Here is a 17148-nt window from a genome sequence, read left to right as displayed (position 1 = left end):
AAATTGGAAAATATTTCAGATATACAGTTCAATTGTTCTCGAGCTGCTTGCTTAATAGCACGGTTTCTATCTTTTACTTTTAATTTCTTCAAAAGTAAGACAAAGTTTTGTGTGCACTGAGGAGTGGTGTCTTTTACGCATTTTCTACAATATCATTAGCGTCAATCCAGCTGTTGAATGAAGCAGGGTATCCCAACCACGATACAAAATACTGCTTTTTCCTTTATTTTGTCGTGAACGCAGTATTTTAATATCGTATGTCTCAGGCAGAGCGCTTAAGACGAGCTCTGGCGCGTAGAATATCCCCTGTATTGGTTCTCCAGACAAATCTTCTAAGAGATAAGTTCTTGGGCGATTCTTGTGTTTAATTGATTTTATGCGAAAGAGCTCGTGAGTATTTTGCTGCGTGTATCCTTTATGGAATACAGAGGAACGAGCACTTCCAACAAGGCGAACTATTTCCCAACTGCCAGTCGAGAACTGATGGAAGACGCTGGTTGCTTCGGGTTTTTATACATTGCGTGGAATTGCCGTTTGATTGCAGATGGGTTTTTTAAGTTATGAATATCAATGGGAGTTTGTTTGTTCTTCAGTCCAGAATGGGGCGAGCGGTTGTAGGCACTGACCATGTTTTGCAGCTGATCAATATATCTTGAAGAATTTTGAGACGTGATGAACTTGTAGATGCGTGCTTTAAGTGTACGAATGGCCCGCTCTGCCAAGGCTGCTTTGATCTCACTTGAGTACACACTGTATAGCTTAATGCCCCGGGAACATAAATAGTTTCTTACTTTTCGATTCCAGAATTCTGTGCCCAAGTCGGTGTTTAATCTTCGTAAGCCTTCAGAATCTTTATTTTCCACCACTTGTTTAAAGGCCACGAGCATAGTATTTGCGTCTTTATTCCGACACGGGACAACTTGCATATACCTAGAAAACACGTCTATGCATACCAACAAGTAGCCTATGTTATTATTTTCCTTTCTTATATGTCTCACGTCTGCTAAATCGGCAGCCATGATTACTTTGGGTTTTGAGGCTATTATCTTTGCCGGGGAAATTTTTAGTCTGTAGCTTATGCAATGTATATGTTTTATTGCTTCTCAAAAGTTGAATACGTCATCACGTGTTATTGCCGGATTTATACTTTTGCTTTCTCCCATAATTTCGCCTGAGAGCTTAAACCATAGGGTTCGTTATGTTGGGAGTATAGTGCGTGTAAGAGTTCCTTCTTCCTGGAGTTCACCATTGAATACGCGTTCACCTGGGGTTCTCCAACAATGTTTGAGCGAAACTGTAGGGACTCAGGAGTATTTATACCCAAATCAACAAGAAGATATCCATAAGGACGTGAATATACAGCATATTTATATATATCTACAAACTGGTTTGCCTTCTCTTTCCCGAATATTTGTCTGCCCAGAGTGTGAATTTGAGATAAATCGCGCTGTCTTAACAAGAGGAAATGAGAACAGTTCAGACTAATATTCCTTGCATGCTTTCCACCCATATATAGATTTTGAGTGATAAATATGCATGAAATATTGTTGTGCCGTCCGCGAGTAAAAGCATCAACCACAATTTTGTTCCTTACAGCATCAATGAAAATATCGTCAAGTACATACAATGTCCCTCTCTGATCAAACGTATCCTCGTTGGCAATTGGATCAATTATTTCAGACGACACTATAACTTTAGGTCCTATTTCTTTATTTCTTTGAAGAGGATGAGACGTTAAGCCACATATGACAATTTTTTTGAACTTTTCATGATACTTCAGAATAAGCTGCTGTACAAGTTCCGATTTTCCAGAGTTGCTATATCCTGCAACTATTATGCGCGCAGGATATTGGAAAATATCGAGAAGGTTCTCTGAATATGTCTCAGTCATAGCGGAAACTCTATTAATGATGGTAATTATTAAAGTATGATGCTTATATAGCACAGAATATGTGTGTGTGTGTGTGTGTGTGTGTGTGTGTGTGTGTGTGTGTGTGTGTGTGTGTGTGTGTGTGTGTGTGTGTATACAACAAGAACAACAACAACAACAACAACAATAGCAATTACCCTCACTTTGTGCATGCCCCCCACTTCCGTCACCCCCCCGCTGACGGCCCTCTGACCGTCTTACCCCCACTCCCGTCACCCCCCCCGCTGACCACCCTTTCTTCCGTCACCTCCCCTGCTGACCGACCTACCCTGCTCCTGTCACCCCCCCGCTTCCGTACGCCAGCCCGAGAGGGGGGGTTAGGGCATGTGAAATAGTGAAAAAAAAAAAATTTGGGGGGGGTGAAAAGGTAAAATAGATGTGGGTAGGGGGGGGGGGTCCAGATACCCCCTCTTCCGTAACCCCCCCGCTTACCCCCCAAACCCCCACTGCCAGTGCCCCCCACTTCCAATTACCCCCACTTCCGTAACCCCCCCGCTGACCCCCCAAACCCCCACTTCCAGTCCCCCCCACTTCCAATTACCCCCACTTCCGTACATTTGTTACTACTATGGAAAGCTGCACGTGGCGGTTGTTCTGACGTGTGGAGACTGTGGACGAGAGGAAGGGTGGCGAAATGCTTCCTCCGGAGACGCCAATTGTTGTCGTGCTGGCGTGCATGTCTCTGCCCCCAACAGACAAGCGTCATGGTGTGAACAACAGCAACAAACGTTCCCCTTAATAGCACAGTTGTACAAACATTAACATCCGCCAAACAACAGCATGAGAGCTGGGGGACGAGGCCGCGAGCCGCGCCACGAAACCCCTATTGACCTAAATCATACGCCGCTTTGTGGGAGGAGACACGGCAGAGGCTTGGTTTATGCGTGACACTGCTTGGAGCCAAACTAGAGAATGTAGAAACGGGAATTTAGAGAAAACGAAGAAAGGCGGACTAATTTAAATCAATCACTTCAACATGCCCTCCCTGACACCCCACATCGCCGTTTGTAGGCATTGGAATTACAGTCACGCAAGAGTACAATAAAAAGGCATATTTTTTTCGCCAATGGCTTGCCTAAACGCGCTGTGAAAGAAGGTAAGCATGCAAATCCCAAGTACAGACACGGCCGCAACTTGAGTCACCCCTAAACTGGCGGGTGGTTTTTTTTTTTAGCTTCATGTGACGTCAACCCGCTGCCCCGCCCCTAAACCACCATCTGTGCGTACCGGTCGCAGTTTTGGAGCAGAGTGAATTGACTTGGTATATATGGACTTAATTGTTGACAGCCAGACGAGTGCCCGCGCATGCCCGGTGCCCGCCTGAGGTCAGCCACGCCTCCTCGCTGCTAACTCATAACGTACTGATTTTACACACACACACACACACACACACACACACACACACACACACACACAGTCTTCTCTTTACTGTCATTGATTTTGATTTTTAATATTCATCTGACATTCCTGCAACATTTTTATCCGTCATTTATTCCTGCAACATTTTTTCTCTGCCATATATTCCAGCAACATTTTTTCTTCGACATTTATTCCTGCAATATTTTTCCCTGACATTTATTCCTGCTACACTGTTCCTCTGCCATTTGTTCCTGGAATAATTTTTCTCTGATATTTATTTCTGTGTAGCGGTAGTTTGTACCGCTACAAGGTGGAAACCAAGCATGGATGCTTGTGCGTTTCCGAGGCTGCCAAACAAAGCTGAGAGCTTCGCCGCATTAACTCCGTTACGATCGCCTCTGTAGGTTAATGGAAAAAACCTTAAAACCATTTGGCGACTCCGTTGTGGAGAGTTGTTGTTGTGGTTGTTAAAGATTTACCCCTAGTATCACTAGGGGAACGGGCCCTTGTTCGAAGACGGCCCGTTCAGAGGGAAAAGCCCCCCCCCCGCCATGTACGAGGGGGCACGAGCCTTTGCCAAAAGGCGGCCCGTAGCAGGGTGCCGACAGACCGACTCTATCGACGATTGAAATCTAGCCGACTAAGTCGTTATGTCGACGAGGACTGGGGTGTCTCTCATTGTGGAGAGCTGTATGACTAGGGGAACGGGCCCTTGTCCGAAGACGGCCTGGTAAGAGGGTAAAAGTGCTCCCTCCCTGCGCGGGGGAGCACGGGCTTAGCCTAATAACAGCCCGTAGCAGGGTGCCGACAGACAGACTCTATCGGCAATCGAAATCTAGCCGACCGAGTTGGTCCGTCGACGAGGACTGGCGTGTCTCTGTGGGGAGAGCTCCTCCTAAGATTTATCCCCTAGTATCATTAAGGGAAACGGGTCCTTGTCCGAAGACAAGAAGTTAAGAGGGCAAAAATGCTCCCTCCCTGTGCGGGGGAGCACGGGCTTGGCCTAATGGCGGCCCGTAGCAGGATGCCGACAGACCAACTCTATCGGCGATCGAAATCTAGCCGACTGAGTCGGTCTCTCGACGAGGACTGGCGTGTCTCTCATCCCGGCGGCCCGCTCCACCTTTTCCTCAAAGATTTATCCCCTAGTATCACTAGGAGAAACGGGCAATAATGCTCCCTCCTTGCACGTGGGAGCACGGGCTAAGCCGATTGGCGGCCCGTAGCAGGATGCGGACAAACCGACTCTATCGACGATCGTAATTTAGCCGACCGAGTCGGTCTGTCGACGAGGTCTGGCGTGTCTCTGATGGCCCGCATTATTCGGTGGCTATATACATTGTCGAACACTGTAGGTGAGAGTATGTACAATCATGATAATATGCGTAAGTATTTACAAGAGCGGTAGTTAGATACTTTTATATATACAAGGTCGAATGTCATGTTGATTAGGAAGTGTATGTATTGGTATTTACGGTGTAGTGACTTAATTACAGGAGAAGGTACGGCGTGATATATGAGTGTAGAAAAGAAGAATTTAGAGGTATGTGCTGAAACGAGAGAGAACGAGAAGTAGAAAATGGTGTGTATGTTATGGGTCACTACACCTGCAACATTTCTTCTCTGCCATTTATTCCTGCAACATTTTTTCCAGGCCATTTAATCCTGCAGCATTTTTTCTCAGACATTTATTCCTGCAGCATTTTTCTCTGACAATTATTCCTGCAAGATTTTTTCTAACAATTATTCCTGCAACATTTTCTTATCTGCCATTTATTCCAGCAATATTTTTCCCTGCCATTTATTCCTGCAACATTTTTTTCTGCCATTTATTCCTGAAACATATTTTCTGACATTTAGTCCTGCAACATTTTTTTTCTCTGCCATTTACTCCTGCAACATTCTTTCCCTGCCGTTTATTCCTGCAACATTTTTTCCTGTCATTTATTTTTGCAGTATTTTTTTCTCTGACATTTATTCTTGCAACATTTTTCACTGACATTTTATTTCTGCATCATTCTTCCCTCTGAAATTTATTCCTGCAACATTTTTTATCTGCTATTTATTCCTGCAACATTTATATCTACTATTTATTCCTGCAATATTTTTCCCCCTGACATTCCTGCAACATTTTTTCTCTGACATTATTCCTGCAGCCTTTTTTCTCTGACATTTTATTCCTGCAACATTCTTCCCTCTGACATTTATTCCTGCAACATTGTACCCTCTGCAATTTATTCCTGCAGCATTTTTTCTCTGACATTTTATTTCTGCAACATTCTTCTCTCTGACATTTTATTCCTGTAACATTGTTCCCTCTGCCATTTATTCCTGCAAAAGTTCTTATCTGCCATTTATTCATGCAACATTTTTTATATGACATTTATTCCTGCAACATTTTTTTATCTGACATTTATTCCTGCAACATTTTCCTGACATTTTATTCCTGCAATATTCTTCCATGTGACATTTATTTTTGCAATATTTTTATCTGCCATTTATTCCTGCAGCATTGTTTCTCTAACATTTATTACTGCATTTTTCTCTGACATTTATTCCTACACCATCTTTTCTTTGACATTTATTCCTGCAACATTTTTTCTCTGACATTTATTCCGGCAACATTTTCCTCTCTAACATTTATTCTTGCAATATTTTTTTATGACATTTATTCGTGCAACATTTTTTCTCTGACATTTATTCCTGCAATATTTTTCATTGACATTTTATTCCTGCAACATTCTTCCCTCTAAAATTTTATTACAGCTAACTTCTTCCCTCTGACATTTAGGTTTGCAACAGTTTTCTCTGCCATTTATTCCTGCAACCTTTTTTTTCTCTGACATTTATTCCTGTAACATTTTTCTCTGACATTTATTCCTGCAAAAATTTTTATCTGACACTTATTCCTGCAACATTTTTTTCTCTGACATTTATTCTTGCAACATTTTTCTCTGACATTTATTCCTGTAATATTTTACTCTGACATTTATACCTGCAACATTCTTCCCTCTGACATTTATTCTTGCAACATTTTTATCTGCCATTTATCCCAGCAACATTATTTCCCTGACATTCATTCTTGCAACATTCCCTGACATTCATTCTTGCAACATTTTTCTCTGCCATTTATCCCTGCAACATTATTTCCCTGACATTCATTCTTGCAACATTTTTCTCTGCCATTTATCCCTGCAACATTATTTCCCTGACATTCATTCTTGCAACATTTTTCTCTGCCATTTATCCCTGCAACATTTTTTCTCTGACATTTATCCTTGCAACATTTTTTCCCTGACATTTATTCCTGCAATATTTTTTTCTGACATATTCCTGCAACATTTTTTCTCTGACATTTATTCCTGCAATATTTTTATCTGACATTTTATTCCTGCAACATTCTTCCCTTTGACATATATTCCTGCAAAATTCTTCCCTCTGCCATTTATTCCTGCAACATTTTTCCTCTGCCATTTATTGATGCAACATTTTTTTCTGCCATTTATTCCTGCGACATTTTTTTTTCTGGGCCATTTTTATTCCCGAGTCATTTTTTCCCTAACAATGTCCTTCCCAGCCATAAGTTTATCTCACTTTTATCTGCAGCTTCCATTAGAAAGTTTAACAAGTCCCACCGCAAGACGCACATTCTTAAATGTCTCGGGCTCCCACTACGACTCTTTCCCAAGGCCACAGAGAAGATTAACCAGGTTCTCATATGTGAATTTTCCGTTCGTGGCACAAAAGTCGTATAAAACTACCAATAGGATCACAAAATCAATCAATCTATCAATGGGGCCATATGCCGGGGGGTGCGTCGCCTCGCCCATCCCACGACGGGTCGTAGGTCCTCCGGGCGAGTTTCCATGCAGGCCCCCTTCCTATCCTAAATACCTCTCGGCAATATCTATCGACTTGCTTAAGTCACGAACTCCGTGGGCGTCCTCCGTGGCCTCCTTCACTCAGAGTTAGTCTCTTACAGAGACAACCCAAAGAGCAGGATCGGCTTCTGGGTAACGTGCCACGTGCCCGTATAGCCGGAGTTGGCGTTTACTGACTATGCAGGTAATATATCTCGAATCAGGCTCACGGAGTAGTCGCCGGTTTGCCACAAAGTCACTCCAGCGATATTCCATGATTCTGCGTAGACATTTATAACCCAAGGCATCAATCCGCCCCTCCAAGTCCCCATTTAATGCCCATGTCTCACAGCCATAGAGGCTAGACGGGGAGCACAAGAGACTTGAAGATCCGGATCTCTGTCATTTTGCACAGGTATCGACAACGCTATATACTCGTGCTGAGCGAGTCCATAACACCGTGGGCCAGGCCAATCCGCCGTAAGACTTCCTAGCGTGACTCACCGATGTTCACACAACAGTCACAAAACAGTTGATGACAAATCAGTCCATGAAAACCCCAGTAACCTCTACGGGATGCTTTACAAACAGGCATTTCCTGAAGCGCCGAGACGTTTAAGAATATGGGTCTAGGGTCGGTATATTAAGACGCTTCCCCCTTCTGCATCAACTCCTTCCCAAGGCCGAAAAGGAGACGAATCGGGTTCTCAAGAGGAGCGGTTTTCCTTATTCCTGGTATAGAGCCCTTGTCAAACTACCACCAGGCTCACGAAACTACCCGCTGAAAAACCTATAAGTCCATCGTCCAATGTTGGATAAGAATATTGCCCTAAGAACCTTGAACCCTCGCAAAGTGGTACTAGATTATTACCCATAAGCTGTCCAACTATCAATCAAGCCTGACTTCAGCAATATACGTCAAGAGGAGCACCGGGGAGAGGGTGGAGGGAAGGGAAGGGGCGCGGCGCAAGCAAGAGTCATATATCTCGGTAGTTCGTCAGCTACTTATCAAATTATAACCTTTTTCCGAGTCCAGTCTGCCATCCTTCCGACCACCCATACTCAACCCTAACCTGATCAAACTCCCTTTCCAGCCAGGCAAGAATAATATCTCGGTAATTCATCAGCTACTTACTATAATCTTTTTCCTTCCCTCATCTGACATCCTTCCGACCACCCATACTCAACCCTAAGCTTATCAAACTTCCTTACCAGCCAAGCAAGTGTCATATATCTCGGTAGTTCGTCAGATATTTTCTGTAAACTTTTTCCTAGGCCAGTCTGACATCCTTCCGACCACCCATACTCAACTTTAACCCGTAAAGGCCGATAGGTCCCATATAGGACTGCGTCACCGCAGGCCGATAGGCCCCTTATGGGACAGCTCCTTTACGCGCATATCAAAACTGCGCTATCATTGGTAACGCTGCTAATTTAGCTTGAGGAGTAGGCCTATGTCTACACTGTCGGCCCGGACCATCACCACCTCCCCCACGCATCCTACCTCTGTCCCATAGACCGACCCCGGTAAAGTGACCACCACCTTTGCCACGGCAACAACGAGTGCTACGGCAGCTGTAGCAACGGCTGCTGCTTCTGTACGTGCCCCTAAACGTCCAAGGGGGACCAAAAAGGCTGCAATGATGTCGGGAGATGATGCACGTGGGCCAGTTATGCGGGGATCCAATGCAGGCGGCCAGTCCTCCTACGCCTGAAAAAAATCACACTGTGACTGCCCCACTGTCACAGAGGGTATAAAAACAAAAAAACAGGCCCATAATAGACCGGGAAAAGGCCCTTGGCGCACAACGGACCGAATCTGACACCTCAGCAGTCCAGCCCAGCTAGGAGGTTTGCACGCGCCACCATAATCTCCAACTACCGGCGATTATTCTGAACCAACCAGGGTTGGCTAAGCAAAAATATTTCACATGCTGATGTATTTATATGTATACTAACAGCTAAAATTGCTTCCAGGTCATTCTGCAAGAGTTGATTTTAAGACGATTAATGCGGCTGTGGGGGGGTAGACGCGGAGGGTATCGTCGGCCTTTACGGGTTAACCTGATCAAACTCCCTAACCTAACCCAAGAAGGAGGGAAGGGAAGGAGAGCGGGCCAAGGAAGAGTCTCAGATTTTCGTCAGCTACTTACCATAAACTTTTTCCTAACTCAATCTGGCATCCTTACGACTGCCCATTCTCAACCTTAATAAAACTTACATTCCCAGCCTCTACCTAACGTACAACCCTCGCACGCCACTAACAGCTGTGAATTATTAAACGCCTCGGCATTTCAGTATATACGCCTGTTTGAAAAGTCTGTCGTGGAAGGTGCGGGGATTTTCATTGACTATTTTGTGATGCTGGTGATAGTATTACCCGACTTCTGCACCATGAACGGGGAAATCACCACCCATGAAAATCCGGTTAATCTTCTCTGTGGGCTTCGGAAATAGTCGTAATGGGAGCTCGAGATGCTTAAGAATATGGATCTAAGACATCACGATCTCATACCCCAAATATTGAAGTACTTATGCATAATTAGATCTTCTTGGGGGTGAGAACATATATTTGACTAGCTCTTTGTGGGAGTTTTGGGCATTTGCAGGGGTAGTTTTGACTCCTCTGGTAATTGGACCTTTCTTCTGCACCATGAACCTAAAAAGTACTCATTAGAACCCGACTAATCTCCCTATTATACGCCTCCATGGTCTAGTGGTCAGCGTGCCTTGCTTCTACTCCGTGGCCCCGGGTTTGAATCCCAGCCCGGGCAGTCGGCGTGCAGCTCACCCAGCTGTGCATCCTCCCTCTCGAGCTGGTCAATAAATGGGAACCTGGGGAAATCAGTGGGGAAAACCTGTGGTACTCCGGATGTCACACTGGCCCTGTGTTCCGGGGTAATGGGATCCCTCCCACCACAAACTCAAAGGCCAATGTTACGGAGATGAGCACCGAGGCCACGCGCTGCTACAGCGTATGCCCCCAACTTTACCTTACCTTTAATCTCCTTATTGACCCTTGAAAACAGTTGATGTGAGAGGCGGAAGGGTCTGAGGGTCGTATTACTAAACATTTCGAAGACCAACTACACACATTTGACAATACATTCGAAAGAGTTTGGGCATTTCCAGGGATAGTACAATGACCCTGGTGGTAGTCTGACCCTTCTTCTGAACCATGAACCTAAAGAACACTCATTTGACAAGACTTTAATAAAAGTTTTAAGCATTTTCCTGGATAGTAAAACGACCCTGCATGGTGGTAGTCTGACCGATTCTTTTGTACCATGAACCTAAAAAAAAACAATCATTAGAACCGGACTCATCTCCCTTTTGGCCTTTGGAAATAGTTAATGTGAGGTGTTGAGGCTTGAGGCGTCTGACAACACCAGCTCAGTGTCACTGAACCGCACAGCAAACTAGAGTGTATTCTTCAGAGTGATTCGTAATGAGTTACCCTGAGTGGTTACCTAAAATGATATTAATTTTATGTCAACGCCAAACACAAGGAGTTTTCGTGGTGTTTTGTGTCTGTTTGGGAGCTTACGAACTGCTCGTATAGGACAGTAAATGTGGCCCAGATGTTCCACTCCTGCAGCACGCGTCTCCTAGGTCGTCTTAAACATGAGTGTACGCAGCTGTTGGAGTCTTGTATTGCTCGTCGAAACAAAATTCTCTGTGTGTTTTATATCTACAGCTGATTTTGATATTATTAATGCTGGTACTACTACTAATATTACTACAAACTATTACTATTTTTATAACACACAAAACCTACCATCACTACCACAACTACTACTACTACTACTACTACTACTATTACTATTACTACTAACACTACTATTACTACTAACACTACTATTACTACTACCACTATTAGTACTACTACTACTACTACTACTACTACTACTACTACTACTACTACTACTACTACTACTACGAGAACTGTTCTTACCTTGGTTCTCATCACGGTAAAGTCGTGAATCAGACTAACTTATTACATACGAAGTGTGTGTGTGTGTGTGTGTGTGTGTGTGTGTGTGTGTGTGTGTGTGTGTGTGTGTGTGTGTGTGTGTGTGTGTGTGTGTGTGTGTGTGTGTGTGTGTGTGTGTGTGTGTGTGTGTGTGTGTGTGTGTGTGTGTGTGTGTGTGTGTGTGTGTGTGTGTGTGTGTGTGTGTGTGTGTGTGTGTGTGTGTGTGTGTGTGTGTGTGTGCCTGTGTGTGTGTGTGTGTGTGTGCGTATGTGTGTGTTTGTGTGTGTGGACATGACCGCCGCCTCCTCAGAATTATATCGATTTCAATTTAGTCATCAAATTATCATGTTATTTTCTTGTCTGTCTGTCTGCTAGCCTCTCTCTCTCTCTCTCTCTCTCTCTCTCTCTCTCTCTCTCTCTCTCTCTCTCTCTCTCTCTCTCTCTCTCTCTCTCTCTCTCTCACACACACACACACACACACACACACACACACACACACACACACACACACACACACACACACACAACACACACACACACACACACACACACACACACAAACACACACACACACATTACACACTACTATCACACGATTATAGCACACACACACACACACACACACACACACACACACACACACACACACACACATTCGTTCTGGTTCACTGGAATCTAATCTCTATTTCATGATACTAGTGATGATAAATTTTATTCTCTCTTCTCATGCAGCCAAAACATCTCTCTCTCTCTACCACTATCTCTGTCTCTCTATATAGTAGTATACAGCTCTACACACTCTCCATACACACACATATACACTCTATACAGTCTCTCTCTATAGTTACCACAGTCTATAGTCTCTCTCTAGTATGTCCTCACTTCATCTCTATATATACTATTCTGATCTCTCTATCTATACTCTCTCTATGTAGTATATCTCTCTGTTAATAATAGCTAAATACATTAGTATATATATATATATATAGTAGTATAGTATATATAGTAAGTAGTAGTGTAGTGTATATATATATAGATAGTAATAGTAGTGTAGTAATATTGTAGTATGTATCTAGTGATACAGAGTAATTGTAACACACACACACACACACACACACACACACACACACACACACACACACACACACACACACACACAGCAAGAACACACACACACACACACACACACACACACACACACACACACACACACACACACACGTCTGCGCCATTCGTATGTAATAAGTTAGTCTGATTCACGACTTCACCGTGATGAGAACCAAGGTAAGAACAGCTCTCACAGTAGTAGTAGTTGTAGTAGTAGTAGTGGTAGTAGTAGTACTAGTAGTGGTAGTAGTTATGGTAGTAGTAGTAGTAGTAGTAGTAGTAGTAGTAGTAGTAGTGGTGGTAGTGATGGTAGGGTTTGTGTGTTAAAAAAATAGTACTAGTAGTTGTAGCAATATTTGTTGTAGTACCTGCATTAGTAATATCAAAATCAGCTGTAGATATAAAACACACAGTGAATTATGTTTCGATCAGCAATACAAGACTCCAACAGCTGCGCACACTTATGTTTAAGACGACCTAGGAGACGTGTGCTGCAGGAGTGGAACATCTGGGCCACATTTACCGTCCTATACGGGCAGTTCGTAAGCTCCCAAACAGACACGAAAACTCCTTGTACTATATAATGTTTGGCGTTGACATAAAATGAAGATCATTTTAGGAAACCACTCAGGAGAACTCTTTATGGATCACTCTGAAGAATATAGTCTAGTTTGCTGTGCGCTTCAATGACACTGAGCTGGTGTTGTCGGACGGCTCAACACCTCACATTAACTATTTCCAAAGACCAAAAGGGAGATGAGTCCGGTTCTAATGAGTGTCTTTTTTTAGGTTCATGGTACAGAAGAATCGGTCAGACTACCACCATGCAGGGTCGTTTTACTATCCAGGAAAATGCTTAAAACTTTTACTAAAGTCTTGTCAAATGAGTGTTCTTTAGGTTCACGGTTCAGAAGAAGGGTCAGACTACCACCAGGGTCATTGTACTATTCCTGGAAATGCCAAAACTCTTACGAATGTATAGTCAAATGTGTGAAGTTGGTCTTCGAAATGTTTAGTAATACGACCCTCAGACCCTTCCGCGTCTCACATCAACTGTTTTCAAAGATCAATAAGGAGATTAAAGGTAAGGTAAAGTTGGGGGCATACGCTGTAGCGCGTGGCCTGGTGCTCATCTCCGGATCCCATTACCCGGGACACAGGGACAGTGTGACATCCGGGGTACCACAGGTTTCCCCAGGTTTCCCCAGGTTCCCATTTATTGACCAGCTCGAGAGGGAGGATGCACAGCTGGGTGAGCTGCAAGCCGACTGCCCGGGCCGGGATTCGAACCCGGGGCCGCGGAGTAAAAGCCAGGCACGCTGATCACTAGACCATGGAAGGGTATAATAGGGAGACTAGTCGGGTTCTAATGAGTGCTTTCTAGGTTCATGGTCCAGAAGAAGGGTCCAATTACCAGAGGAGTTAAATCTACCCCTGCAAATGCCCAAAACTCCCACAAAGAGCTAGTCAAATATATGTTCTCAGCCCCAAGAAGATCTAATTATGCATAAGTACTTCAGTATTTGGGGTATGAGATCGTGATGTCTTAGATCCATATTCTTAAACATCTCGAGCTCCCATTACGACTATTTCCGAAGGCCACAGAGAAGATTAACCGGATTTTCATGGCTGGTGATTTCCCCGTTCATGGTGCAGAAGTCGGGTAAAACTATCACCAGCATCACAAAATAGTCCATGAAAATCCCCGCACCTTCCACGACAGACTTTTCAAACAAGCGTATATACTGAAATGCCGAGGCGTTTAATAATTCACAGCTATTAGTGGCGCAAGCGAGGTTTATTCCAAGGGCAACAGGTACCCTAAAAATCAGCGTGGGAGGGTTGTACGTTAAGTAGAGGCTGGGAACGGAAGTTTTATTAAGGTTGAGTATGGGCAGTCGTAAGGATGCCAGATTGAGTTAGGAAAAAGTTTATGGTAAGTAGCTGACGAAAATCTGAGACTCTTCCTTGGCCCGCTCTCCTTCCCTTGGGTTAGGTTAGGGAGTTTGATCAGTTTAACCCGTAAGGGCCGACGATACCCCCCGCGTCTACCCCCCTACAGCCGCATTAATCGTCTTAAAATCAGCTCTTGCAGAATAACCTGGAAGCAATTTTAGCTGTTAGTATACATATAAATACATCAGCATGTGAAATATTTTTGCTTAGCTCCCCCTGGTTGCTTCAGAATAATCGCCGGTAGTTGGAGACTGTGGTGGCGCGTGCAAAACTCCGAGCTGGGCTGGACTGCTGAGGTGTCAGTATCGGTCCGTTGTGCGCCAAGGGCCTTTTCCCGGTCTATTATGGGCCTGTTTGTTTGTTTTTGTACCCTCTGTGACAGTGGGGCAGTCACAGTGTGATTTTTTTCAGGCGTAGGAGGACTGGCCGCCTGCATTGGACCCGCATAACTGTCCCACGTGCATCATCTCCCGACATCATTGCAGCCTTTTTGGTCCCCCTTGGACGTTTAGGGGCACGTGCAGAAGCAGCAGCCGTTGCTACAGCTGACGTAGCACTCGTTGTTGGCGTGGCAAAGGTGGTGGTCGCTTAACCGGGTCGGTCTATGGGACAGAGGTAGGGTGCGTGGGGGAGGTGGTGATGGTCCGGGCGACAGTGTAGACATAAGCCTACTCCTCAAGCTAAATTAACAGCGTTACCAATGATAGCGCAGTTTTGATACGCGCGTAAAGTAGCTGTCCCATAAGGGACCTATCGGCCTGCGGTGACGCAGTCCCATATGGGACCTATCGGCCTTTACGGGTTAAAGTTGAGTATGGGCGGTCGGAAGGATGTCAGACTGGCCTAGGAAAAAGTTTATAGAAAATATCTGACGAACTACCGAGATATATGACACTTGCTTGGCTGGGAAGGAAGTTTGATCAGCTTAGGGTTGAGTATGGGTGGTCGGAAGGATGTCAGATGAGGGAAGGAAAAATATTATAGTAAGTAGCTGACGAATTACCGAGATATATTATTCTTGCCTGGCTGGAAAGGGAGTTTGATCAGGTTAGGGTTGAGTATGGGTGGTCGGAAGGATGGCAGACTGGACTCGGAAAAAGGTTATAATTTGATAAGTAGCTGACGAACTACCGAGATATATGACTCTTGCTTGGCCCGCGCCCCTTCCCTTCCCTCCACCCCCTCTCGGTACTCCTCTTGACGTATATTGCTGAAGTCAGGCTTGATTGATAGTTGGACAGCTTGTGGGTAATAATCTTGCCCCACTTGGCGAGGGTTCAAGGTTCTTAGGGCAATATTCTTATTCAACATTTCGGTGCCCAAGCACACGCATTTGAAGAGGCTTTCGTTGGACTTGTAGGCTTTTCAGTGGGTTGTTTCGTAAGCCTGGTGGTAGTATGACAAGGCTTCTGTATCAGGAACGGGGAAAAGCGCTCTTGAGGACCCGCTTCGTCTCCTTTTCTGCCTTGGGAAGTAGTTGACGTGAAAGACGGAAGGGTCTGAGAATACCAACCCTAGACTCATATTCCTAAACGTCTCGGTGCCTCAGTATTTGCCTGTTTGTAAAGCCTCTCGTAGAGGTTACTGGGGTTTTCATGGACTGATTTGTCATCAACTGTTTTGTGACTGTTGTGTGAACTTCGGTGAGTCAGGCCAGGAAGTCTTACGGCGGATTGACCTGGCCCACGGTGCTATGGACTCGCTCAGCACGAGTATATGGCGTTGTCAATACCTGTGCAGAAGGACAAAGATCCGGATCTTCAAGTCCCTTGTGCTCCCTGTCTTACTCTGTGGCTGTGAGACATGGGCGCTAAACGGGGACTTGGAGGGGCGGATTGGTTATAAATATGTACGCAGAATCATGGGATATCGCTGGAGTGACTTTGTGTCAAACCGGCGACTACTCCGTGAGCCTGATTCGAGATATATTACCTGCATAGTCAGTAAACGCCAACTCCGGCTATACGGGCACGTGGCACGTTACCCAGAAGCTGACAATCCTGAGTGTAGGAGTCCGAGGGGACGCCCACGGAGTTCGTGCCTTCAGCAAGTCGATGGATCCTGCCAGGAGGTACTCAGGATGGGAAGGGGGCCTGCCCATCCGGAGGGACCCGTGGGCTTGGCATCGTAGGGTGGGCGAGGCGACGCACCCCCCGGCATATGGCCCCATTGATAGATTGATTGATTTTGTGATCCTATTGGTAGTTTTATACGACTTTTGTGCCACGAACGGAAAATTCACCCATGAGAACCTGGTTAATCTTCTCTGTGGACTTGGGAAAGAGTCGTAGTGGGGCCCCTAAACGTTTAAGAATGTGGACCTTAGCGTCTTGTGGTGGGACTTGTTAACCTTACTAATGAAAGCTGCAGATAAAAGTGAGATACACTTATGGCTGGGAAGGACATTGTTTGGGAAAAAATGACTCAGGAATAAAAATGGCCCAGAAAAAAAATGTCGCGGGAATAAATGTCGCAGGAATAAATGGCAGAAAAAAATGTTGCAACAATAAATGGCAGAGGAAAAATGTTGCAGGAATAAATGGCAGAGGGAAGAATTTTGCAGGAATATATGTCAAAGGGAAGAATGTTGCAGGAATAAAATGTCAGAGAAAAATATTGCAGGAATAAATGTCAGAGAAAAAATGTTGCAGGAATATGTCAGAAAAAAATATTGCAGGAATAAATGTCAGGGAAAAAATGTTGCAGGGATAAATGTCAGAGAAAAAATGTTGCAGGGATAAATGGCAGAGAAAAATGTTGCAAGAATGAATGTCAGGGAAATAATGTTGCAGGGATAAATGGCAGAGAAAAATGTTGCAAGAATGAATGTCAGGGAAATAATGTTGCAGTGATAAATGGCAGAAAAATGTTGCAAGAATGAATGTCAGGAAATAATGTTGCACTTGTATATTAAGCTAAAAGGCACAAGATGTTGGTACGATCGATCCAAAAGCATAATTAAT

At 44.5% G+C, this 17148-nt stretch overlaps 1 protein-coding gene across 1 annotated transcript in view; it reads left to right on the top strand.

Moving 5' to 3' along the window:
• The first annotated feature begins 2564 nt into the window (after window positions 1–2564).
• Window positions 2565–17148, top strand: part of LOC127008790 (sodium-dependent nutrient amino acid transporter 1-like) — a 64865-nt gene continuing 50281 nt past the window's right edge. Inside the window, exon 1 of the mRNA XM_050881190.1 lies at window positions 2565–2637. Within this exon, the coding sequence (XP_050737147.1) occupies window positions 2565–2637 (73 nt within the window). The remainder of the gene's footprint in view (window positions 2638–17148) is intronic.

Source organism: Eriocheir sinensis, chromosome 38 (assembly GCF_024679095.1).
Source record: "Eriocheir sinensis breed Jianghai 21 chromosome 38, ASM2467909v1, whole genome shotgun sequence".
Lineage (NCBI taxonomy): Eukaryota > Metazoa > Arthropoda > Malacostraca > Decapoda > Varunidae > Eriocheir > Eriocheir sinensis.
This window is presented reverse-complemented; position numbering and strand designations above follow the sequence as displayed.